Source organism: Chinchilla lanigera, unplaced genomic scaffold (assembly GCF_000276665.1).
Source record: "Chinchilla lanigera isolate Chin_1 unplaced genomic scaffold, ChiLan1.0 scaffold00028, whole genome shotgun sequence".
In the NCBI taxonomy this organism is placed as follows: domain Eukaryota; kingdom Metazoa; phylum Chordata; class Mammalia; order Rodentia; family Chinchillidae; genus Chinchilla; species Chinchilla lanigera.
In genome coordinates this window covers 3210314-3235721 of record NW_004955429.1, presented here as the reverse complement: position 1 = coordinate 3235721, position 25408 = coordinate 3210314, and the positions used below count along the sequence as shown (strand labels likewise).

The 25408-nt window shown below is 36.6% G+C and overlaps 1 protein-coding gene across 1 annotated transcript in view; it reads left to right on the top strand.

The window, feature by feature from the left end:
• Myo3a (myosin IIIA) overlaps positions 1 to 25408 on the top strand; it is a 186232-nt gene that overhangs the window by 122967 nt on the left and 37857 nt on the right. Inside the window, exons 18-24 of the mRNA XM_013515344.1 lie at positions 332 to 458; positions 4143 to 4353; positions 6782 to 6929; positions 16914 to 17067; positions 18583 to 18671; positions 20489 to 20618; positions 24963 to 25042. Of these exons, the coding sequence (XP_013370798.1) occupies positions 332 to 458; positions 4143 to 4353; positions 6782 to 6929; positions 16914 to 17067; positions 18583 to 18671; positions 20489 to 20618; positions 24963 to 25042 (939 nt within the window). The remainder of the gene's footprint in view (positions 1 to 331; positions 459 to 4142; positions 4354 to 6781; positions 6930 to 16913; positions 17068 to 18582; positions 18672 to 20488; positions 20619 to 24962; positions 25043 to 25408) is intronic.

The following is a 25408-nucleotide window of genomic DNA, read 5'->3' as shown; positions in this document are numbered from 1 at the left end:
TTTGTTGTTTGTGTATAGGAATGCTAACATCGATAGATTTTCTAATGGCCCAATGAATCAGATATTTCTATTTCCCCCTAGGAGAGCTCTTCATTTCCATATTTTATTCACATTTTGCATTGGTAAAAGATTTTAAAGCACATGCTGGGTAATAGGCACCACCCTCATCTCTAACATTAAGATAGCCACTGTGGGTCCTTTTTTACTCAACTAGTTTAGTCTGACATCATAATGTGGAGCCAACGCTTCTTCTCCACCTGTCCCCAACCACAGTCACCACCATGTACACTCAAGAGGACCACTATGCTCACATCTCTGTGGTGTGTTTCAGCAACTGGGAAGTGTATACAGTATACTTGCTGCCATCTTGAATGTTGGAAATATTGAATTTTCTTCTGTGGCAACTGAACACCAGATTGACAAGAGCTACATTTACAATCATGTGGCGCTGGAGAATTGTAAGTTATGTGACCTTCTATTCAAAACCAAACTCTTTCAAGTCTTATACCCTAAGTGTCCGACAAGGATAATTTCAAGCAATTATACTCATATGAAATCCTTAAAAGGATCCTCAGATTCAATTTGTGTGAAATGAAATTTTAGAAGTCCTGTATTTAAAAACAGATTTTAATGAGTGTGAACCAATTACTGTAGAAAGTACTTCTGAAGAGTAAGCTTTTTATGATTGTGTTAGTAGCTATTTACATTTTAATGTGAAAATACAGAAAAGACAGATAAAACATAGTTAACTGATTGGGAAAAAGAATGGAAGTGTTTATCCTACAGATTTAGAACATAAATCATTTGAAAAGTAATAAAACCTATATGTTTTCTTACTGGATGAATTTGGTACACCCATTTGTCCTTTATTAATTACTTTTTTAGTCATTTTCCACACGAGAAGCATATCATAGTATTACTTCAAATCAGGTTTCCTCTTAGTAACAGAGTTTGATGAATTATTCCAAATAATTTAAGGACTCCTACTGACATCTTCCAGTGGAATAGATTTTTACTCCTTATTATTTTTATATTGGCATACTTTTTCATAACTCTGTATTTGTTATCTCATTCATAGTCTACGGAATCATGATGCAAATTTTTATGCATATACTTTTTCCTGGATCATATTTGCTCCCGAACAGAATGAGAGGTGGGTTTTAGGGTCATTTCAGAGAACCAAATGCCAAACATTCCTGCCCCAGATTCATCATTCCTAAGAGCTCTGTCATCTCCTACTGACACACATGAAATATTTTCAGTGGCACATGAGGGAGCAGGTTATCAGAAGTGAAAGGAGAACCAGACAACCTTGGTAAGATTCAGTTCTCACTGTCTAATCATAATTAGAAGAATTATGACAGACTGAGATGCAGTTGTGTTAGTTGGCTATGACAAGTCCCTGAGATAAATCAGCTGAACCAGAGAAGGGCTGTGGTTTTGGCAGCTTCGATCTATGTTCACTTGCTCCTTGTTCTCTTGCTTTGGAACCTATGCCAAGGCTCCATCGGGGCAGAGAATGTGCACTGAAGCCAAGCTGCACACCTGTGGGGGCCAGGAAGCAAAGATACAGTGAGGAAAGGGCCAGGTCCCAAAGTCCTCTTCAAGGGCACACCCACAATGACTCTACTTCCATCCCTAGGCCGTAACCTCCTACAGCTTCCACCACTTCCCAGTAGCACCCCAGGCTGGGGACCAGATGTCTCACATATGAGTCTTTGGGAGACATTTAAGATTGAAACCAACACTTGTAACTAACAGTACACTTGCAAACAACCAAACTAAAAGATTATTTTAATACATCTATTTCTGTGTAACAGGAGAGTCACACAGGTCACCAAAATGGTTAATGTGAACATAATTAAAACACTTTCTGGAATAGCCCTTTTTGGAAAATAACAAATTTTATTAATTTACCTAAAATGGTTTATAATTAAAAGAAATTATTTCCAAACCAAAGCTGCATTCCCAAATGGTTTTTACAAGTGCATTGTTTCACTCAGCACTAGTTCTGTTCTTTCTATCTTAAATATACCCCCCAACTCTTACCATTTCTCTGTATGGTCATCTTTCCCATTCTCACTGAAGACAATGTCACCTCTTACCTTAGCTAAGGACTGTCCTAGTTGCTCAATCTGCATCAAAAATTGATCTTTTTGTGCCCATTCTCCACAGTTAATCTAGAAACTAGTTAACCAGTGTATCAGCCAGCGCTTGATCTCCCTGTTTTCCTCCTGCCTTCTCTCTTCTTCCACCTCCTTTTCCTCCCCAGCTCCCTTCCTCCCTCTCTCTCTTCCCCATCCTTTTCTTTTCCTTCTCTAAGTGTTTGACTACCTGGAAATTAGACTCTTTTATACTACATAAAGAAAGCATAAATAAAGTTCAGTGCAAATGAAAAGGAGAAAAAGGTTTTGCAAATATAAAAACTTCCCTTTAAACTCTAAAGAGATCTTATAAACTGATGAGAAGGTGAGCTTATAAATTCAGCAAGGCAATTTACAAAATAAGAACCGCAAATCACAAATAAAAATGACAGAAGAAAAAATGTTCGGCTTCACTTGGTAGCATGAAAAACAGATAGAAACATTTTCCTATGAAGTTGGCTTATTTAAAGATAATTCCTGGCCTCCATGAAATTACACTGAAACTCTTGGTCTTTTGTTTGGCTGAGAGGAGCATAACTTGCTCAGTTTTTTAAAAAAAAGTTAAATAGTTTATGAACCAGTTGCTGAATTTAGGCGATCTTTCATGACCAAATTATTTACCCTCGTATTTCTTATCATTACAAACCTATGGAAACAACCTAAATATCTACCAATTTTAAAATTATTGATGTACTGTGTTAGAATATGCAGCAAATTAAAGTCATATTTAAAAACAACATTCAACAAAATAGGAAGTGCTTACAATATTAAAATAGGTTTTGTGCAGAGTAAGTAGTGGCAATAAACATGCCTAGAATGAAAGAAATGAATGTTAATTTTGAAGATAAAATTTCTATAATAAGCCTTTTATTACTTCTACTGTGTGAAAAAATGTTTTAAGATGCAGTTCAATAACGTTAGCCATTTAACCAGAAAACACCTTTTCAAAGTGTCTAAGAATGTATTCAAACTATTCAAAAATGCTTTAAAAAGAAAGCTACTGAGTTGAAAACTTAGCCTGTCATGCAGTAGTTTTGGTTAAAGATGTTTATTACATCCAAAAATGAATTTTGTTGACTCAGTTAAAGCATTATGAATTTTAAATCCTCATTTAATTATCATTAAATGTTAAACAAATGTTTATTCAGACATCAAAGTTTTATCAAAATTTAATGCTTAAAATATGGAATTAAAAGAAGTATGAAAAGAGGCTCATGAATGTTGAGGTAGGTTTAGTTTCTTTAAATCTAATTGCAGAAGGTAGTCCAGACTTTGTTATATACCTCCAACCTTCCTATTAATTTCTCCATTTTGAAAATAGTGATATAAGAATGGTCTCAAAATACCAAATCTACTCATCATTCTTTTTTTTTTTTTAACTCAGTAGTAGAGATTGAACCCAGGACCTTCACACTGAGCTTCATCCCCAGACCTTTTTTATTTTTTATTTTGGGACAAGTCTTGCTAAATGGCACAGCTGGGCTTACACTTGTGATCTGGCTGCCTCAGCCTCCCACAGTGCTGAGATTACAGGCATGAGCCACCATGCCCTGGCTTATGCTTTGAAGTTATTTATTATACTTCAGTGCAGTTGTATTGCCCATCACATAAACAACCTCTGGCTGGTGCAGCTCTTTCATGTTGCCAGCCTGTTTGCTTTGGTTGTGTTGTGTTACACAGCAGGCATAGTTTGAGCAGTGGAGAAAGTAGAGGAAAAACAATTAAGAGGAAACAGTGGCTGGGGATTTAGCTCAGCAGCACAGCACCTGCCTGGCAGGCGCAAGGTCATCAGTTCAATTCCTGGTACCGGAAGAAAACCAAAAAAAAAAAAAAGAGGAAACACAAGACTAATGTTAAATAGCAGCTTATTTTTACATTATAAAATCTTCACATACTTATCTCATGTCATCTGAAGGAAGTGAATTAAAACAGTTTCATTTTCTGGAAGTGATCTCATTGCCCTAATTTCTTCTCATAATTCATCTATTGATTTTGCAGCTGCTTCCCTGCTTTGCATTCAGGCAGATGAGTTACAAGAAGCTCTTACCTCCCACTGTGTGGTCACTAGAGGAGAAACTATTATACGACCCAACACCGTAGAAAAAGCTACTGATGTCAGAGATGCGATGGCTAAAACTTTGTATGGACGTCTCTTTAGTTGGATAGTCAACTGCATTAATAGTTTATTGAAGCATGACACATCACCAAGGTAAAAGTTTTCATACAAACCTTTCTCCTAAATGTCAGGTGATGGCTCCATTTTACAGTTTTTTATTTGTGTGAGTCCTTTTAAAGTTGTTTTTAATTGGTATAATTTATTAGTCAATGTTACATTTCAATAGATATGCATAATTTCTTACCACCTCATATGCTATATAACTGGAAAATTATTTAATTGCTGCAACATAAAAACTGTACCAACATGAATAATCACAATGGAAAGAGATTTTTTAAATGTGCTATCTTACTATCAATGTATTATTTTAATTAGAAGAGATCCATGAAGTATACACCATTTTATACTTGTGTAAAATATCAATTCAGCACTTTTTAATTTTTGTTTCAAGGGTTTAAATTAAATCTTGAAGATAAAGAAAAATTTTCTTTTCATATTTGAATTCTTACTATAACCCCCAGAAGGGTAGGTCTTATGACTTTCAATGAAATTTGGTACAGAAGTGGTATATAAGTGAAAGATAAGGCTGGGGTATGAGTACAAGTGTTGTGTGAGCCTAAGACAACGGCCTCCTGAGTAGTAATTCCTGACCCCACTGTCTGGACTGTACAAGTCCTTAACATTTACATTAAAGGCTTTGTTCTGCCATAAATTTTATGAATTTAAGAAATGTTGCCTGTGGAAAGCACAATGGTTGCTTACCTTAAGATTACCTTATTCACACCTGCTAAGTGTGGAAGACCATTTTATGCCCATTTCAAGCATGCAGTTATTATTTTTCCATGAAAATACATCCCACACCGTAACATTATCCCATCAGACTGTCTAAGAAGTTGTCCGTTATTCCTTTCATCCTCTTACCCTGCCCTTCAAAACTGCTTCCTTCTCTAGCTACTGAAGTTTACAAATCACAGCCCCGTTTGCCCATTATGATCAAAATGGTTAAAATGTTCATGTGTGGCCGTCTCTAGACATTCATATGAAAATAGAAAAATATGAAAGTTTTCAACAAGTATGTATTTTGCATACTGTAAGCAAGATAAAGACTTGATCTGACTTGTTAATTATCATCTGCATGTTTAGCAGCGGGTAGTGAAATCCCACAGTAGCCTGTCTGTTGATATAATGGCCTTTCCATACACAAATGAAAACTATCCAAGACTTAGATTTTAAAGGAATTTTTTTATAGGAAGCTTTAAAAAAAAAAAGCTAAAATAGTTTTAAACTTGAAATAGTTTAGTTTGATTCTGTCCGGATTTACACTGAGATTTTGGAAAGCCTGTGTTCCATGCCAGGCTTTACCACTAACTTATGTGAGGTTGGGTGAATAGCTGCATTTTTCTGGGTCTCTCCCTCATCCACTGTTAAATAACACCACCAAATGACAAATCAGCACCTTTAATTGTTGATGGTATCTTAAAGCCTTTTAAGAGCCTGTTAAAAAACTGTCTATGTCCTTCACTCCAAAATAAAAACACGGATATATTTGTACATACTCACCAAACTATTGTGCAGAGCTGTGATTCCAGACCCTTTGAAGGACAGTAAAAGGTCTCATTTTAAGAATTCCTGAACAAGATTATTTTAGAGCTCCCTCCCAGACCTAACACATTTTTAAACAGTAATTAAATAGTTGGTGGGACCTTATTGACCAAGGTACTGTGAAAGGATATTAAGGTTCACTAAACCAACATGAAACTCAACTAGACGTCTTGCCTCAATCACTGTTTAAAGTGGGAAGTTTCAGAAATCTTCACCTGGTTTTCCCTTGATCCAATCTACCACATACCTAAAGTGGTGTGTGCCAGTCACTTCCTCCCCATGCAGGGAGTGCCCTTGAGTTACTAACTAATGGTCATTACCTCATGCAGCTGTTACCTGCACCACCCAAATGGTGAGCCCGAAAAGAACCTTTTTGTTCTTCCCTTTATAAGTGTACATAAAAATAGTTTTCAATGTATGTATTTCTTAGGAGAGGGGTAAACTTTTTGACTAAGTACCAAACTTTTGTGAACAAAAGTGACCACACTGAATAACAGAAAAATGCATTTGAAATACTTGTGAAATATCATCATATTTAATTGTACTTAAAAGTATTTAATTGTAAAATAAATCCCCATATATTTATGTCTTTCTCCAAATCACCATTTGTTCTGTACTTTTAAAAAATACATAAGCAGATAATCCAAAAATAAATGATATAAGATTTTAAATTGTTCTCCTAAAATGAAAGACTAAATATACTCCTTAACAGAATTTCCTAGGATGCCTAAGGTCCTGTGTTCAATTCCTGGTATAAGAAAAGAGAGAAGAAAAGAAAAAAACAGTGTTACTCCGAGTGTTTGTGCTGGTAGTAGTTTCCTAGCTCAGTCACATATAGGAACTCTGAGGTACTTTGCTTTGCGATTGCTCCTAAGCAGATAAACCATAACTCAAAAGAATACCACTTTTATTCTTCCAGTGGGAGTGGTGATGAACTGAGCATTGGCATTCTTGATATATTTGGCTTTGAAAATTTCAAAAAAAATTCCTTTGAGCAGCTGTGCATTAACATTGCAAATGAACAAATTCAGTATTATTTTAATCAACATGTGTTCGCCTGGGAACAGGTAAGTCAAGGTACTTACTCTAAAGATGCATATGTGCATAATTGTACAAATGAAACAGAACCAAAACCGTAGGTTTAAAGCTTTCACCGTTTAAAAAAATAATGAAAAAAACTGGGTTTTCTCCATGTCAGTAGTACAAACAAACAAAAAGTACAGTATGAATTTCATTCAACTTGATATGAGATGTTAAAATTCCTTCACTTAAAAGCAATACACTATTCACCAAAACTTAGCATGCCTAAGCTCTTTCAAACAAAATCTCCTTTGAAAATTTAAGTAAACAGATGTGTCTAACAGTTTCTCTTTCTGTGGAATGCATAGCTGGAATTCTATTTGAAATCTCAATGTACATCTAAAATGCATTAAGCCTCAGAATTCCAGTAGCTAGGCAACAGAACACAAGATAATAGGTTGATGCAAATGCCATGAAACAGTAATTTTGTCAGGGTACAATGTGTAATTTATGACTCAGCTTCAAAAATATTCTTCTGCAGAGAAAAAGCAGAGACTTACTTGAATTGCATTTGACAAAACTGTCATAGTAAGATTAAATTATTGAAATAAAAGGGACACATTTAATATCATTCAGTATGTCATTTGTCTCCTTCACATTACATTATTTTGCTTTGTGCTTATGGATTAGAAATAATGTTTTAATTTAAATTTAGGTAAGTTAGAAGTACATAAGCCTATTTTTATTTAAAATATTTAGGCTTACTGAGAATTTCAAAATTACATTTTGAAAATGGTGGTCATAAAAGAAGACATTTGGATCTTGACAGGTCTTAAACCAAAAAAAGCATATAAATTTGAGACTTGATATCTGTTTTTCCAGTGCTCTCTCTCTCCTTCCCTCCCTCCTCTCTCTCCCTCTCCCTCTCTCTCTTTCTCTCTGTCTCTCTCTCTCTCTCCCTTATAGTAGGATCTAGTTCTATCACATATTCTTTCTATTTCTCTCCCTCCCTTTTCTGTCTCCTCCACCTCTCTCTGTTGGCATCCTCCAAAGCCTAGATCAGTGATGAAATCTCTTTAAAATCTTAAAAACAGAGAAAAAACAAAAACCATAAAATACTTCCCCACCTCTCTGTGGCCATGGCCTGTCTTCTTGTCCCTCATAGTCAAGCTCCTTGACAGTATATCCAACATTCGATGCACTGCCCTGACTTCCTCCCCACCTGGGTGTGGCTCTGACATTCCCCACTCCAGAATGGCCCCAGTCTCATCAGTCACTAATACATTTTGCCTTTCATCAATCCATAAATTCCTTTACATCCAATATCATGTCATAATTCTTTCTCTATTTTCAGAGGCTGACGTGTAAGGGCTCAATGAATATGAATTGATTGAATGGCATGTTTCTTAATTAAATAACTCACAATATTTAATCCATTCAACTAGAGACTGAAACAAATATGCCTTCTTTGGTTTGGGCTTTTTGATATAGATCTATTGGCCTACTTTGTAGCCGCAGGTATGTCCTCGTGTATCTACCACCTGATGAATTAATGACTTGCAGGGGTAGAACTCTGTTTTCTGGGTAAGATTAGAACCTAAATTTTATTGGAACTAACCTTAAACCAGTATATAGATATGTCAGTGATTATTGTTATTTGCTTTTTATAGAATGTTATATTTTTAAAATCACTTTAGTGGACTTTCATTTCAACCATAATCCTGATCTTCTTTTGTCTTTGGTCTTGCTACAGAAACTATTAAGGTCCTTCAAAATATCCTTGAGAAGGTTTCTAAACAAAACAACCCAGAGTTTCTTTCAATATAACTAAAACTTCAGCTAGAATCCAGGATTATACAAAGCACTCTGACAAACTCAGGTCATTCCCTGTCCTTTCCGGAACATTTCTTGATATTGTACCCAACATTGGTGGCCAAAGTATGATCAGGATAATGAACATGTGATCTGATGGACTTAGGATTAATCAGTCGTTCCCTCAGTTTAACATATAGTTGCACATTTTTTTCCCTTTCACTTTGTTACTTTCCTGTGAAGGCAGGAAATGTAACTAAGAAATGCTTCCTCTAACCCAATGCATAATTTATCACAGTTAAAAGTACACTTAATTTATGTAAATGAAAAATCATTCAATAAGGACATAGTCATACTTTTGTTTTGGTCAAATATAATCCCAGGTTTGACCTAGCTGAGAGCTCCTGAGTTTAACAGAGCCATTATGGCAGTCAGTAAGACATTGTGTTCAACTTCATGCGACATATGACCTGGCTGCATCTCACTGAGACACCTGCTTTGTGCGGCACCTCACAGGTGAAGCACTTTGGTCCTACTTAAACCAAAAGACATTATAGTAACTGACAGTTCTATGACACTGTGCCATAAATAGTAATCTGCTGTGAAAGTGTTTCCTTATTTAGCCCAATTTTCATTTAGTGGTAAAGTGGGACGCTCTAGCAAAGTTGGTTACAAAGGTACTTTGAATATAATTTTCCCACTGAGTTCTGTTATGTAAAATAATCAACATACTACAGTAAAACATTTTTACTGACCTAACTTCTAGTCTGTGAAGTGGATGATTTTATATTTCTTGAAACAGTTACCTCCAAATCACCATTTATATTATTTTTCAAGACGTTTTCCGAAACCTGGAAATCCACATTATCCTTTCACAGGCAGCTACGTATCCTTTCTCTTCATAATCTTCTTTTCTATGGACATTTACTAAATGCCTCTAAATTTCTTAACAACCAACCTAGAGCATCTAGAACTTGTATCCCTTTACTTCTCTTATTATTTAGATATTTGGAATGCTAAGAAAACTGATCTTAGTAGCATTATTCCTCTAGTTTATATGATATGTAGGTAGTTCCTGAGAACTTTTTGGTATGGGATATTTTACAGTACTTGACATTAACATATTGTCCCAACCCTAGTAAAACAATTTTATGTATATTGATTTAATAATACTTAAATCAATTTGTATCTGAACACAAAAGTGTGAAAATTAGACAGTAGTCTAGGCTGCTTCCCCTGCAGAGGAAAGATGATCAGCTGAGAAGTATAGCTATAATTCTTTTAAAATTTGAGACTCGATGAAACTTGTCTAGATGAACTGCAGTTGAAAACAATTTTCTCTCAATTGTATCAGTTCCAAAAATATAGTATTCATATTTCTGCCTTCCCTATTACACTTGTTCAGTGCTACTATGACACATACTGCTGACTTCCATATTTTCTGGAAGACATTTAATTAGCAGCTCGAAGGACAGCAAACAATCTTTCCTCATTTCCAATGAGGGTGGCCTCTTTTTGCAGTAGCCCTCACTGAGTTTCCACAGTAAATAGATGACCAAGATTTTAGGTGTGCTTGGTGTGTTCTTGTTTGTCTTTTGATTGTCTTCCATATGAAAGAGGACTCAACAGTAAGCAATACATAGAAGGGAGTTCTTCAGAGTCATTTGTATCATATTAGAATCTTAGAAATGTACATCTCTTGTCAAAGGTACTGACATATTGGGGCTGAAATGGTGGGGTTTTGTCCTTTGTTTTAATTTTATACTGTTTTATAATCATTGTGGTATAGAAGACACAAAAGAATTAACCCTGCTCCCTAACAGTTTATGTTTCAAGTCAAGGGGAGCGCACACAAACCACAGATTGACCATCCCCAGGCATGAATTTGAAGTGGAACAAACATCACTGTTCTTTGGGGCGGCTGGGAAACCACTGGTAACCAGAACACATACATGATGTTACAAAGGAATGTGCTGGAATTCTTCTTCCCTTCATGTCTGTTTACACTTTGCATAAGTTTTCTTCATACATTAAAGTAGTACATTTGAGTAGCTATGAACTGGGATGAAGTTTGTGTGTCATGTAGGTTATTAATATTTGCTTCTGTACAAAGATACACTCTTACATATATCAGTTATATGTGCACCTGTGGTTTTAGAGCTGAAAATTGGAAGGAATTTTATAAGCAGAAGACTATTTACAGTACATAATGGAAACAATAACTGCAATTATGCCTCTGACTGCTCTTGCAGAAAGTGATGTGTATGACTTTCATCTCCAGCTGTTCACGTCCTGAAGTTTAAAGCTTTTGAGAGTTTGAATGTGGGCTCTATCACATAATTTGTGGCAATTACAAAGAACAAAAGTTGATTCAATACACAATACCTACATTTTCAACTCTTTCAACATTAAAAGTAACAAGAATCAGTCATCTGATAAGAACTGTGTGGGCAATTAAAAAATAAGCCTCTTATAAATGTCTTCTACTTGTTGTGCCTTAAAAGTGCAAACTTCTAAATGTTAGATCTTAATTTCTTAATTTCCCATTAAGCAATATGTGTGCTGTGGTGATAAGGTTTGTCTTATTTTAGCTCTTCAATAAAAGCCATGCCAAAGGAACTTTCTTTAAACATTAGGACAGCCAAATACATTTAGAAACCCTTGATATAACGGATCTTCACTTTTAGACGTGAAGCCAAGATTTTGATTATCATTTGGCATCTCATCGAAATTTTCCTTAAAGTTCTCAATCACTGAGGGTGGAAGTTGATTTCCAGATAACTAAATACACCCATAGCCTCACATCAGCTCCTAACGGAAACGTATCCTCATCTTCCTGTAGCACAGCCTCTTCCTTTCCACGATCTTCACTCCTGCATAACATCCATGCTGCTCACATAATCTATTTCTCTTTCATTGATGAAGCTGGGGCTGAGATGTGGCTCAGTGGCAGAGCTCTTGCCTTGCATGCACAAGGCCCTGGGTTCAATCCCAGCACCACAGAGAGAGGAAAGAAGAAGGAAAGAAGGAAGGAAGGAAGGAAGGAAGGAAGAAGGAAGGAAAGAAGGAAGGAAGAAAGGAAGGAAGGAAGGAAGGAAGGAAGGAAGGAAGGAAGGAAGGAAAGAAGGGCCTAGACCAGCATGCTCAATGTGACCTACAGATATGTGGCACTTATTTTAATCATATTTTACATTTTTTAACTTTTGATAAAAAATTAATTTCATTGGTGTAGGAACCTGAAAGACTAAGGAAAACTCAAAATGTACAGTAGATGATAGGAAAGGGAAAGAAATTGCTCAAAGGAAGGAACAACTGGGATGAGGGAAAGAAGAAAAAAGAAAGAAGGCAGGTAAAACATAAATATATATATGAATAGCTGCAATGACTATATTGCTGTTGTCTGATGGTGTATTGAAATGAACAGTTAATGCTCACAAAAAAAATTAATTTCAATGAAATAAACACCTAAGAGCATAGGTCCACATAATTACTATACTTTTATAAATGTGAAGTTAAAGCATATGTTCAAAACATAAAATAAATTTTGAGAAATATTTAAACAAAACAGTAAGAAAGGAATAAGGTAAATGAGATCTTGGAATAAGGAAAATTGCATTTCTGAATTCCTAACCCAAATGTCTCGTCATTCTAAGCTGATACCTGTCCATAGAACATAAACTTATAAAATCATTTTAAAATTTTGAAGAGTTTCAAGAATAGGTATCATATACCAAAAGTGAAAAGACTGGGATTTTCATTTTAAAATGTGTTACATACATCTTTTCCTGAATAAGAAAGTAACTGTAGAGAGCAGCATCCTAAAACTCAATGCTCCAAAGTTCAATAAAATTATGTAAAATAAAACATGAATATTTTATTAGGGATTACCCAAAATACTTTATCATAACATTATTTATCAAATTCTGACTTAATGACTAGTGTCATCTTAGGTTAATCATAAACATTTCCTGAGATTTGCCATTGACATTAAAGCTAACAGGATCTACAAAGAGTTTAAAATATATCATAGTAATGCATACATACCCCATGTTTATAGCAATGTAATTCACAATAGCTAAATCTTGGAAGCAGACTGTTTGTCTATGATTAGATGAGTGGATAAAGATAATCTGGTATTTATGCACAATAGAGTACTACTGTGCCAGAAAGAAGGATAAACTTGAGTCATTTGTAGGAAAATTGATGCATCTTGAGATCATAATGTTAAATGAAATGAATCAGATGCTCTATTAGTAAGTGCTTACAAGAGCTTACAGGGTGGGGACAAGGCTTCTCAAAGAACTGCACGTGCTCTGAATCCAATTTAATGCAGGACACAGAAATTTACAAGATTGGCCTACAATGGCCACCCACAGGGTCAACTGTAGAAGATCCCTCTGTACTAGAGATCCAAAAGACCCAGCCAAAGGCCTGGGTCCACAGCATTGTCCTGTAGGAGTCCAAGTCAGGAGGCCGAATTATCCACAGTGGAAGACCAAGGGGTCTGCATGGAGCTAGACACTAAAGAGGCTGCAGTGGCAGGCGGAAAGGCCAGTTTTGGAAGTTGAAGAATCTGCACCGAAAGCCAGCAGATGATGCCAAAGGTGAAGACTGGAGTTCCTCCTAGGAAAATCACCTGAAATCCTTTCCTCCTCTTCTCCTTTTATTCCATTCTGACAGCAATCCTCCTTAAGGTGGATCTTCTATGCCCAGAACCATGCTGACTCATTTCAGCTGGGTGTTCCCCACTCAAGTTGATAATTAGTCAATCAACCACCACAGATGCACAAGCTTAAATATGGTATAGCTTCTCTTGTATGAGAAATCCAAAATATAAAGAACAAAAGAAAAGATGGATAATAGGAAATAGGGGGGATCAATATTTTGCAAATGGAAAGGCCACCATGAGATTAAGGGAGAGGAAGGGAGGGAATAAAAAATTGAGATGTTATGTTCCTGTACCAATTCCCCATGAGGGAAGTGTGATCATTATGTACTGCAAACATATATCAATAAAAAATAAAAGTTGAGAAAATCAGGACAGAAAGAAGAAAAAACACTGTCTGACCAACAGAAAGTAATTTTCTCACAGTTGTGGTGGCTGAAAATCTGGTATCAGTGTGTTAGCAGAGATGGTTTGTCCTGAAGTCTCTCTCTGTGGTTGTTGATGGCTGTCTTCTCACTGTGTCCTCATGTGACCTTTCCTCTGCACAACTCCAGTGTCTGTTTCTCTTTTCACAAGGACACAAGTCACATTCAACTGGAGCCTCACCCTTATGACCTCTTTCTGCTTTAATTACCTCTTTAAAAGTCCCTATCTCCAAAGTCAGTGGGGGTTAGGGTGGAATTTTCATTCTAATGGGGGTTAGATCAGTAGGCAAGTAGAAATATTGGGAAAAAAAAGAAAAAAAGTAGAGCACTGTACAGCTTGTGGAGAGTGACCAGCTGAGAAAGGAAAGTTACAGGATTAGTCTGAGAGATGGAGGGGAGGTCTCTAAAGAGGTGAGACCAAGTGACAGCAGCTAACCACTGTTATGTTAGTAACTGTGCTGAGGATTCTATGCTTGAATTTGCAGCTGCTTTAGAAGTCCTCGGGAGCCCTGCAGCCTCTCTCAGGCCATGAGACCATCATTCTGTTCTGCTTTATGAGTCTGAGGGCTTGGTGTAGTGATCTTGAATCTCTCTTAAGGTGTCACTTGGGCCCTAAATATTTAAACTTGTTATTTAGAACATGGCCATGGAATTGCATCTCCTCTTGGCTTTTCCACCACCACTCAAACTCTTTTTTTGTGTGTGTGGTGGTACTGGGGATTGAACTCAGGACCTTGTGCTTGCCAGGCAGGCACTTATGCCACTGAACTATATCCCCAGCCCTCAAACTCTTAATTCAGTGAAACATAGGAATGAACTTGAGGGGTGTAGGGTTTCCTAACTTCCACATCTTCTGATTTCCTTTGCCTCTTTGATGGATGTTGAAAAGGGCTGTTCACTTATTCACTTTTAAAAGGGAACTCAGGCAGTCTGGACAGAGTATGGATTATATATGCTAACCACTTCAGCTTTAATGAAGTAGTAACTCTTCTGTTTTAAATGTATTTTAATATGCAGGGCATATCAGAGGACTTTCTGAGGAGATATGAGCTTTGCTTTTCCACATATGCTTTAAAATAAATTTTGCTATCATGATGGCTATACACTATGTAATAAATTGTTCTAGCCATGTTTATTATAAGTACTTCATAACTGCTGAACACAGTGATAATAGTTTTGTCTCCGATGTTCTCCTGGAGTCTCTAATACTAACAGGTGTCTTCAAGAAGATCCCATTGTTTTCAAAATTACTACTCTCTGCTCTGTATGACCTGCCACAAAAGCATTCCATGGATTTTGACACCAGCAAATAGAAATGACAAATGCATCAGTTTAGACCATAACCTCCTGTGCTTTTTATATAAAGCATACAAAAGTTCTCTTGAACTTTGCCGTGGTGATTTAAGCTATTATATGCTGTCAACATAATGTGTCTAAACAGTGAAATAATTCTAGGCATACGGACTTCTCCCAAGGTTACCTTCAAATGAAAAGGCTATGAAACTTCACAATATTGCTTTCATTTTCTTGTACTGGATAAACTAAAAGTATTTCAGTTTCTTTACTTTTTGGGACCTGGATTTTGCCTTCCTTGTATATGTCGTGTTTCTTCTTTCAGTGACAGGGGTCAAACCCAGAGCCTCTTGCATGCTGGATGAACATTCAACCTCTGAGCTACACCCCCAGCCCAAGATTTGGTATTATTTAAAAATTATACATTGGACTCGGATTGTAGCTCACTGGTAGAGGGCTTCCTTTGTGGGCATGAAGCCCTAAGTTCAATACCTAGCACCACAGAAGGCAAAAAATATATCTTTTTCCTCATGACATCCTTGAAATAATATTTCAGTTTCACAAGACTCCTCCCATAGTAAGTAAATGTCTTAGCTTATCAAGTGGCCCCACCTGCCATTGGCTAAATTCCAAAGCTGCCAGAAATAAATTTTCTTTCCCTCAGTTGGTCTAGTATATTATACTTAGCATCTATCTACCATATGCTACCTTGCATTATCACCCAAATTCTGTTTTAAATCTGCTGAGATAATGAACTTATTTTAAACATCTCCTTATCATTGACAGTAGTACCTTGTTACACAGTGTGCAATAAATATATTTCATGAATGAAAGAATATATTAAAATGATTGTGAAAAGTGCCTGTAAGTTAAGCGTGTAAGAAGTTCAAGACATGTTCCCCGAGTCAGCAGTTATCCCGTATATGTGCCAGTGGTAGAGTTTGCTTTATCACTTGAAAACCATTGACCCTTCCACCACCACCATAAGCACCACTAGTCAGTCATGGTACAGAGCATGTGTGTGTGTACATTTCAGCACCAAGCCAGAGGACAGGTGTGAATGCAAAGTCATGGGAACGCAGCTAGACACCCCATCCATCTTTATGTCCCTTTTTAAAAGTAGATCATTAGCATTTACCTTGTGCTGATGTCACAGCCCCATAGTCATTTGTCTGTGGTTATCTTTATTTCATACTTCTATACCCGATAGAAAATGATTATTAGTGTAGCATAAGTGTTTACTTTTGAGATGGGGATCACTAGCCCTTTAAATAGAAGAGGAGAAGAGGGAAGCCTACAGAGTAAGAAAATCCCAGTGGATTATACAGCCAGTGAAGTAGGAGAGCCAGATGTGAAACTATGTGTCCTTGGTTGTAAAGCTTTGGTTGTTTTAAAGCCATGACCTACTGCTACCCACCTTACTAAAATCTAAATATTTGAAATCATAACTACAAAGCTATATAAATGCTCCCAAGAGAGACAATGGGTAAAGTGTAACCCTAATATACATAATTCATGTTTTATAAATTCTGAAATATAATCTTACTACTTTTCATTAATATTCTCCTAAAACTTGAAAACTGAGGTGTCTATAATTATAGAATAGAGACTAGAAATCCTTTTGTTACTATCCTGAGTATACTCAGTGCTGATTTTAAGGTACTAGCAATTCTGTGGAGAGAAAAATAAAATGATACCCTCAGTTTAAGGGCAATGTCATGGATGACAATTTACTATAATGTATGTAAAGTAAAACTTTAGGTAATTACACTTAGGCTGTACATGATTCACACAGTTTAAGTGAATGCTTCTTTATGTGCAATGATCTATTATAGAATGAATATCTAAATGAAGATGTTGATGCTAGAGTTATTGAATATGAAGATAACCGACCCCTTTTAGATATGTTTCTGCAGAAACCAATGGGTTTACTATCCCTACTTGATGAAGAAAGTAGATTTCCCAAGGCCACTGACCAGACTCTTATAGGTGAGTTTTAAATCCAGAATGATTTTATGGTTCTAAGAATGCAGTCATATAATTCTAAGTGTTTTTTTTAAATAGCTTTAAGTAGTCTAGGAGAAAATAACTGTCACAAAGCCTGCATATCTAACTTTAAAGAAGAGACTTTGGATCTAATACCTGGACTAGTGAATGTTTATGATAACAAGAAATATTTAGTGATTAATTAAATAAGGTTAGATATTGGATTTCTCATTTCATGGTAGGACCTCAACCACAGAATGAATCTCAGGTTAGAAATGACCTTAGAATTAGAATTTGGTGGGCAGAGCAGAAAGACAGATCTAGAATTTGAAAAGAGAAAACTAGCAAGCAAGAAACAAATTCATCTGTGATGTTCAAGCTATTTATTTAATAGAGGCAAGCAGCCTCAAATACCTTAATAATTCTGAGGTTCAGCACATTGATAAATGTTCATGGTAATAATCCTGAGTCATCAAAGAAAGATTTAATGTATTCATTTTTTTCCGTTTGAGGAGGCAGAGATGTGTATAATATATTTAAGGAGATTATCATCCAAAATAGTTAAAATGGAAAAGTCCTGTTTAAGAAAGGAAAAAACTTGATAGTTTTCAGGCAACTCAGAAAGTCACTTTCTGGGGTGGAACACCATACTCCCTGATGATGCGAGATATTCACTATTCTTAACAAATACGTGCAGAGAATTTAGAATCACTTTTTCTTACTTTTGATGATATGTAGATCCTATTTTTTACCATAAGTCTATGATGTTGCATCCTCCTGACCCACTGATTAACTTATTCTCTCTTCTAATTGGACAGTTATAGATGGAAAAAAAATAACCTCAATGTTGTAGGAAAAATAATTTAATAGCAGCCACTTGAGATATCAAAATGCCCTTTGTAGGACATGGAATGAAAACTTTTCTGAATGTCTTAAAACTGTTACAGAAATTTTACTACCTTTTATGATTTTTTATGCTCCTTATGTAACCAGTAACAACCTATCGCTCTTCAAATGGAACGAGGGCCAAGCCACCAAAGTTTAGGGCTCAAGGCTGAGCATCAAACTCAGCCTCACAAGCTTCTCAGCTGGTCACTCTCAAAGCAGTTCCTTCTTCTGGGCCAGTGATTCTCAAAATATGTATCTCAAGTGAGGAACATCTGTAGCACCTGGGAACATGTTAGAAACATGAATTATTGCATCCATTTCCAGACCTATTCAATCAGGAACTCAGGGTAGGAGCCAGCATCCCATGTGTTAATGTTCAGAGCGACTCTGATGCTTTCTAAGGATTTGACAGCTGCTCTAAACCACAATGCAGTGGTAAAAATTCATGATCATGAGTTTTGCTTTACCATTTAGAACGATGTTCCAAATATGCATAAATTAGCTATATAAAATGTTCTTTGCTCACGTGTACACGGTGGTGAAAGAAATGGTGCAGAATGACAGTATTTTCTGAGGATCTTCTACATGCATGATGCCGGAATTTAATTCTTGACATTGTTTGTCCTACAGAAAAATTCGAAGTTAATCTAAAATCACAGTACTTCTGGAGACCCAAAAGAATGGAACTCAGTTTTGGAATTCACCATTATGCAGGAAAGGTAAGAACCCTCAAGAATTATAGCTTAGTTTTCTGTTTAACCTTTTATCAAATAATGAGGATTGCCATGGAGATGTAGGGCCAAAATACTGTTAAGCAGTTCTAATGAAGGGGCCAGTGATTTCTGTCCTCACCTGGCCCTAATTCTGCTCTCCAGCACCCTGCTGTCTGTCCTAGCCTTTGTCTGCGGTTCTCCCTGGAGACCGCTGGCACCGCAGGTTGTACACCTATGGTCTGTTGGAAAGGTAAAAACCAAATCCTTGTCTTGTGACAAAGCTGTAACAGTAAGCTCTAGTTTTTCTAAAGGAAATTTTATTAAGAAACTGGGATAAAAGAGGAAAGAAGGAGCCAAGATTCAAAGAGTTTATCTTTCTGATCATAAGAGTTGGCTGTGGGTGATTAGCTTACAAAGGTTACCTAATTTTTTTTATGTAACAATAGCTGAGGATCTTTTATATAAGCTGTGCTGTGCTTTTCAGACTTTAGATGGTTCTCTCTCTCTACTGCAGCCCTTGTCTCTCAATAAGAGAAGGAGAGAGAGCAGAGCTCACACAGACAGGTGGAGTTGGCTGATGGACTGTTACGTAGTTAGAGGAAGAAACATTCATGCATTGATAGAGACACGTTCACACACCGCAGCAGCCTCAGATCTGTGTCCTACACCCAGGGGACACTTTCCTTCCCTTTGTCTGTGGAGAATAATGGGCCAGTTCTTCACAATGATGTCATAAATACTGAAGGATTTCAAATCAAGGTTGAGAAGATATTCAGATCAAAGAATGGAAAAAATGAGAAACATATAAAAATAAAATGATCAGAATTTCTGGCATCCTAGTCTGTTTGGTAACCTTCATGTTAGTCAATATTCCATAGGCTTTTGTCATTAAAAATGTAGACCAGTGCTGGGAATATAGCTCAGTGGCATAAGTGCTTGCCTGGCAAGCCTGAGGTCATGAGTTCGATTCCTAGTACCAAAAAAAAAAAAAAAAAATGTAGACCATAAACCTTTCAAACTATAACCTCTGTCAGGACTTTCAGCAGAAAATTTTCCAAGTGAAGCCTCCTTTAAGAATTTGCATCAATAATTGCCTATGACTATTTTATCCAGTAGTTGTAAACAACTTTTTTAGTCTGCAAGGCTACATAACAAGAACATCATAGGTAGGGTGGTTTAAACAACAGAGATTCTTTACAGCTCTGGAGCCTGGAAGTTCAAGATCAGAGTGGCTCCTGGTTGCCCAGTCATGGCTTACAGACAGCTGCTGTCTCACTGTCCTTGTGTGGCCTTTTTTTATGTATGCATGCAGAGAATTTTGATATGAATTTGGAGGAACACAGTTCAATACATAACAACCACCCTCTTGGGTTATCCTTCAGAAATCTGTGGATTACTCTCATCTTTAAAATGCCTTAAAAATATCTGAAGTACCAGAAACACAAATATCCACAATGTGTTTAGACACCACTACTAAGATAAAAATCAATCATAGCCACTTGTGTGCAGGTGGATAGTTAGTATAGCATCAGGAATGCCTTGGAGCCCCAAGTGCTTCTCATCCCTCCAAATGTAGAAAAGAAACATACCAAATTCCAATGGGAAGAATCAAACCGTAGTTCCACCCAAATGAAATCAGTGAGACGCAAGTCCTTTCTTGTAGGACATACTATATATGGAGCCATTCACTTTTCCAACACATTGTGAGGGACCTTTGTAATCTTTCTACCCCTACTGCCTAGCATAGAATAAGCACTCAATAAACATCTGTTGCTGATGTTGACTCTGACTGTGGTCATGACAACAGCATCCTGTATCAACAGGTCCTCTACAATGCAAGTGGATTTTTGGCTAAAAATAGAGACACTCTTCCAACTGATATTGTGCTGCTTTTGAGATCATCAGAGAACAGTGTAATTCGACAACTAGTCAGCCTCCCTCTGACCAAAACAGGTGAGGTGATTTCCATTAACTGGGAAGGTTCCTCAAAGCCCAATCAAGTAGTTTCTGTCTCTTTCATTTGTGGGAATATAATCCCCAATTTTTCATGTTAGTTTGTTTTCAACTCACTAAGTATTCATTTATTAATATTCTCTGCCCCAGGTCATCTGAGGAAAATATATAAATCAATGTGGCAAAGTAGGCTTTTTATTAAAGTGTTTGAGGCATTTACCAGGGTGGTGTGCTAACAGCTCCCTGCAAAAGTACTCTCTCCTCAAAAGAGTTCAGAATCACCTGCTGTGTTCCAAAGTGGGCAACCTTCAGGTAGTTCCTCAGGTTCTGCAAGCATGGTGAGTTCTTTAACTGGTTGAAAATTCAGCCAGACATGGTGATGCACACTTGTAATCTCAACATTTGGGAAGCTGAGTCAGGAAGATCGTGAGGTCAGAGCTAGCCTTAGCTAGGTAGGGAGTTCCCAGCCAACCTGGAATACAGAGCAAGACCTTGTCTCCAAAAATAGAAAAAAAAATCACACATCTTCATCCAGTTGACCATGTATAGCCTTACGTTTGTGTTTACGTGGAAAAACTAGTTTGGATTGGCTTTCTTTACTAAAATTTAAAATTGTTCTCTGTAGTTTTTAATAATTTTATTGAGTTATAACTGAAGTATTTAACCAATAAAAATTTTTACATACATAACACTTATGAAGGTTTCACCATTGTGGACAGGCAACTTAGGCAGAATATAGTACCCAAGATAGAGTCAGGACAACCCAGCCTCAGTCAGATAAGCAAGAGCCTAAGGTCAAGAGTTAACAAGAACCAGGTAGACAGAGAAATCCAGAATCATAAGCAAAGTAACGAGCAAGGTGATGACAACTTCTGGTCCTACCTATCTGGAAAACATTTTTTTCTCTCTCACTTTGTACTTTTAATAAACCACTTACATTAGATAGAGGATGAAAGGCACCTGCAGACACATGCTTTCTACGTGCCTTGATTCCTTACAGACCCATTTCTAGTTTAAGTAAGCTTGTTTTTGTCCTAGAGTTTAACTTTACTTTGACCCAGAGTAGTCTGAGCTCTGGTAATTTTTTAATGAAAACTCCTACAGAGAGTCCTATGGCAGCCCATTTTTGGGTCCCCTCCTGACTATTGCAAGCTATTTCTCTCTTCTTCATAAACATCCCTCTTATCTACCTCCTTTGTCCTTGATTTCATTTTGTGAGACATAGACCCAGACCATGCTGTTACATCACCAAAATTAATAGTGAATGTATTGATCATGACGAAAGATGTCTCCTGATGATATTTTGTAATCCTCCTGCCTCTACTCCTCTCTGTCACTTTCCAAACATTCCAGCACCATTTGTTAGGAAAATTATTCCCCCCCAGTGAATTGCTTTGACACCATTCAAATGACTGGACTTCTCGGCATCATTGATATATATATATATATATATATTTTTTTTTTTTTTTGGTTTTGGTTTTTTTCCGGTATCGGGAACCAAACTCATGACCTTGCACTTGCCAGGCAGGCGCTTTGCCGCTGAGCTAAATCCCCAGCCCCTTGTGTCATTGATATTTATCTATCTTTATGGCAGTACCACACTTCTTGATGAGTATAGCTAACAAAATCTCGAAATGGACAATTTTAGGTTGCCTTGCTGTCTCCACTATTCTAAAATCAACCATGGTTGTTGCTTTATGGCTTCACATATGAAATTCATCTCTCAACTATTATTTTTTTTACATTTTAAAAAATTATCTTTATTTAGGTTTCTGATTCAGCACATGTATCAAAGACTAATCAACATAAAGTACATAAGACATTACTCAGAAGTCTTACATCTCTCAATCAGAAATCTTACATCTGTCTAAACTCCAACCAAGAGTATCAATTTGCCACTATTACCAGAACTCCAGCCTAGTCAAGTTGCAAACAAGCTATCATGAACAGCATACAGTGTGCACAGATACACAGAGACCAGAGGCATGCTAGCATGCCTTCTTGTTGACATCTTTCTGCTTGACAGTCCACTTCTGCATTCCAGGCTAAGTTACAAATAAAGTCCAAAGAAGATGTAGGGTCAGTCTGAGCAGATACTCTTCTAGAGGAATGTATTCTTAACCTGTTGTGCCTGAAGCTTTCTTTTTGCAGGATGAAGCTCAGATTGAGATGTACAATACAATCTAGATGATGTGCAGACGAAGTCAAAAACTAAAGTTGAGCAGTAACCCAAGTTAAGGCATGAATGCACACACGCACACGTACACACACACAGCACTCATGCGATCATGAGCAAAGGACTCCTTCAGTTGCCGACAGAGAGGCATCCTGAGTGTGGCAGTTAATAACTGCTAAGCATTCTGGAAAACGCTCCCAGGAAGATCATGCTAACATCTTTAAAAAAGAGAGAAAAGAAGTGGGAGGATAAAATAAACAAAAACAGTTCCTTGCTCCTCACGTCTCTGGTTTGCTTTGTCACAGTTTTGTTCATCAGATCGAATATAAAAGCAAAGCAGATATTTTTTCTCAAATTAAGATCTACACTAATTTTAGTTTCTGTTGTCCTGCACAAATAAATTTTTAAAAGACTTTTCACTTATTTTGTTAAGTAATTTGATGACTAACATATACATTTATTAAAGTGAAGTTATTACCCTTTTACTAAATTTCTTCTAGTCTTTTCATTTTCAGGTAAACTTTAAATTTGAATTATTTGACTAATATTAAAAAATAGGTTTAGCCTAGTTATTGTGTTCCGAGAACTTTGTATATTTATCATGTTTCTAAGAAATCCCATAAGGCTGTCACAATGTCGTTTCTTTTTTTTTTTTTCAATTGAATCTTTTTCTAAAACTTTCTTTAGTAATAATAAAAAATGACAGTGAATGAAAATCATGTGTTACTGCCTCTGTCCACCCTGCGGTAGTCAGTTAAGTTTCACACTTAAAAGGCAACAGTTTCAGCCCACAATGGAAGCCATCGTGCATATCCGTCTCAGCCCTCTTCCCAAAATAATGAAGGAGGAGACAGAAAGCAAATCACAGGCACCACCAGCCACATTTCAGACAGGGTTCCTTTCTGCCCCGTCATCTCAGGGCCAACCTTTTGTAACTATGGAAAAAGGAGAAGCATTAGTGAAAAACATTTAGCCTGTGGCTACCAACTAAAATAAGGAGCAAAAAATAATCTCTCTTAAACGATACTGCATTTTGAAGATATTTTGAACATTACCATTGGGCTGATAAACTCTTGGATTGTGTATTAGTTTGGTTTATTGTATGTGATGCTGATATTACTCACTTTCTTGTTGCCTGAACAAGATAGTTAACATACACAATTTTAAAAAAAAAAAAAAAAGGTTTACTTTGGCTTACAATTTCAGAGGTTTCAATCCATGGTCAGATGTGGCTTCAAGGCAGAAACATCATGGCAAAAAAGCATAGTAGAGGAAGGCTGCTAACAGGAAGCAGAGGGATCAAGGAAGAGCCAAAAGAAGAGGCCAGATAGAGCCCCCAACATCACACCCCCACGACACACACACAGAAGTGAGCTGTACCAATCTCTCAAGCCAATCATGTTGACAGTCAGGATTTACCATCACCCTAGGAGCATGACAGAGTAGTGAAAATGACCCACGTGCCAGGCAAATTATCACCTTTCATTAAAATTCTGCAAGGTAACATCATTAACCCCAATTTATGGATTCACAGTACATATCAGACATTAAATAAATGACCTAGTGGCAACACAGCTTTTAAGTATTACAGCTTGGAGTCAAACCCAAGTCTTTCTAGCTTCTGTGCCCATAACTCTTTCACTGCTTCAGACTGAGTATTTTCATGCAGCCTCCAGCATGAAGCACATATTTCTGAATGTTAGACCGAACATGGCCATTTCTTTCAACCACCCTTGATCTGCTTATAAGCACCGCATGTGAAGTAATGTTTCACATGCCTTTTCAAGGCTCGTCATAAAGACTGGCTGGAGTTTTAGAGCAATCTTGGTTGCCATTTAATATACACAAATTAGCAAATTACTCTCTTCATAGTAATCATCTCATACGGTCTCACAATCGAAAGGAAGTACAACTTGTACCTCTGCCCTTTCTCTTTTCCAAACCAGAAGATTTGGTGTTTTTGTTTTTGTTGGAGAGGGGGTCTGAATTTAAGATTTGTTGTAAATTTTCACATTACGTTATTTTACCCTTGTCTCCATAAATAGTTATCAAAGCATCTAAGTCTCAATATTGTGAATTAAACAGTGCTTATTTTAAATAAATGGGATAAAAATCATTTAGCCACTAAGGATTCTAGGAGGTAAGCTAATTTTATTTATATCCCATAGGTAACCTGCCACTATCCAAAGCTAAAAATGTAATAAACTATCAGATGAAGACTTCAGAAAAATCAGTTAACCTGACAAAGGTAAATAAATGCATTTTTCATGAATCCAACTTGTGCCAATTGTGTACTCCTTAAAGAAGCAGCTTTTCCTTAGTTTTTCTCCCTTTGATGCTTCTTTTCTCTTTAAATGGATATTTGCTATCATCATGTTACTGATAGCAGATAAAATAATCATGCATTTCTGATATACTCATAAGTCTCTTTATAAATAGTTTTAAATATTACACTAAAACCAACTAAAAATGTACCTATTGGCTAGGATCAGAATTAGCTGCGTTCTACAGGAGACCAATAAAAAACAATACAGTTACCTTGAAGTATGAATATCAACCACATTGTATAGTTTTGTGTATTTAAATGCAGCAGTTAAGATAACTTGAAGGTAAA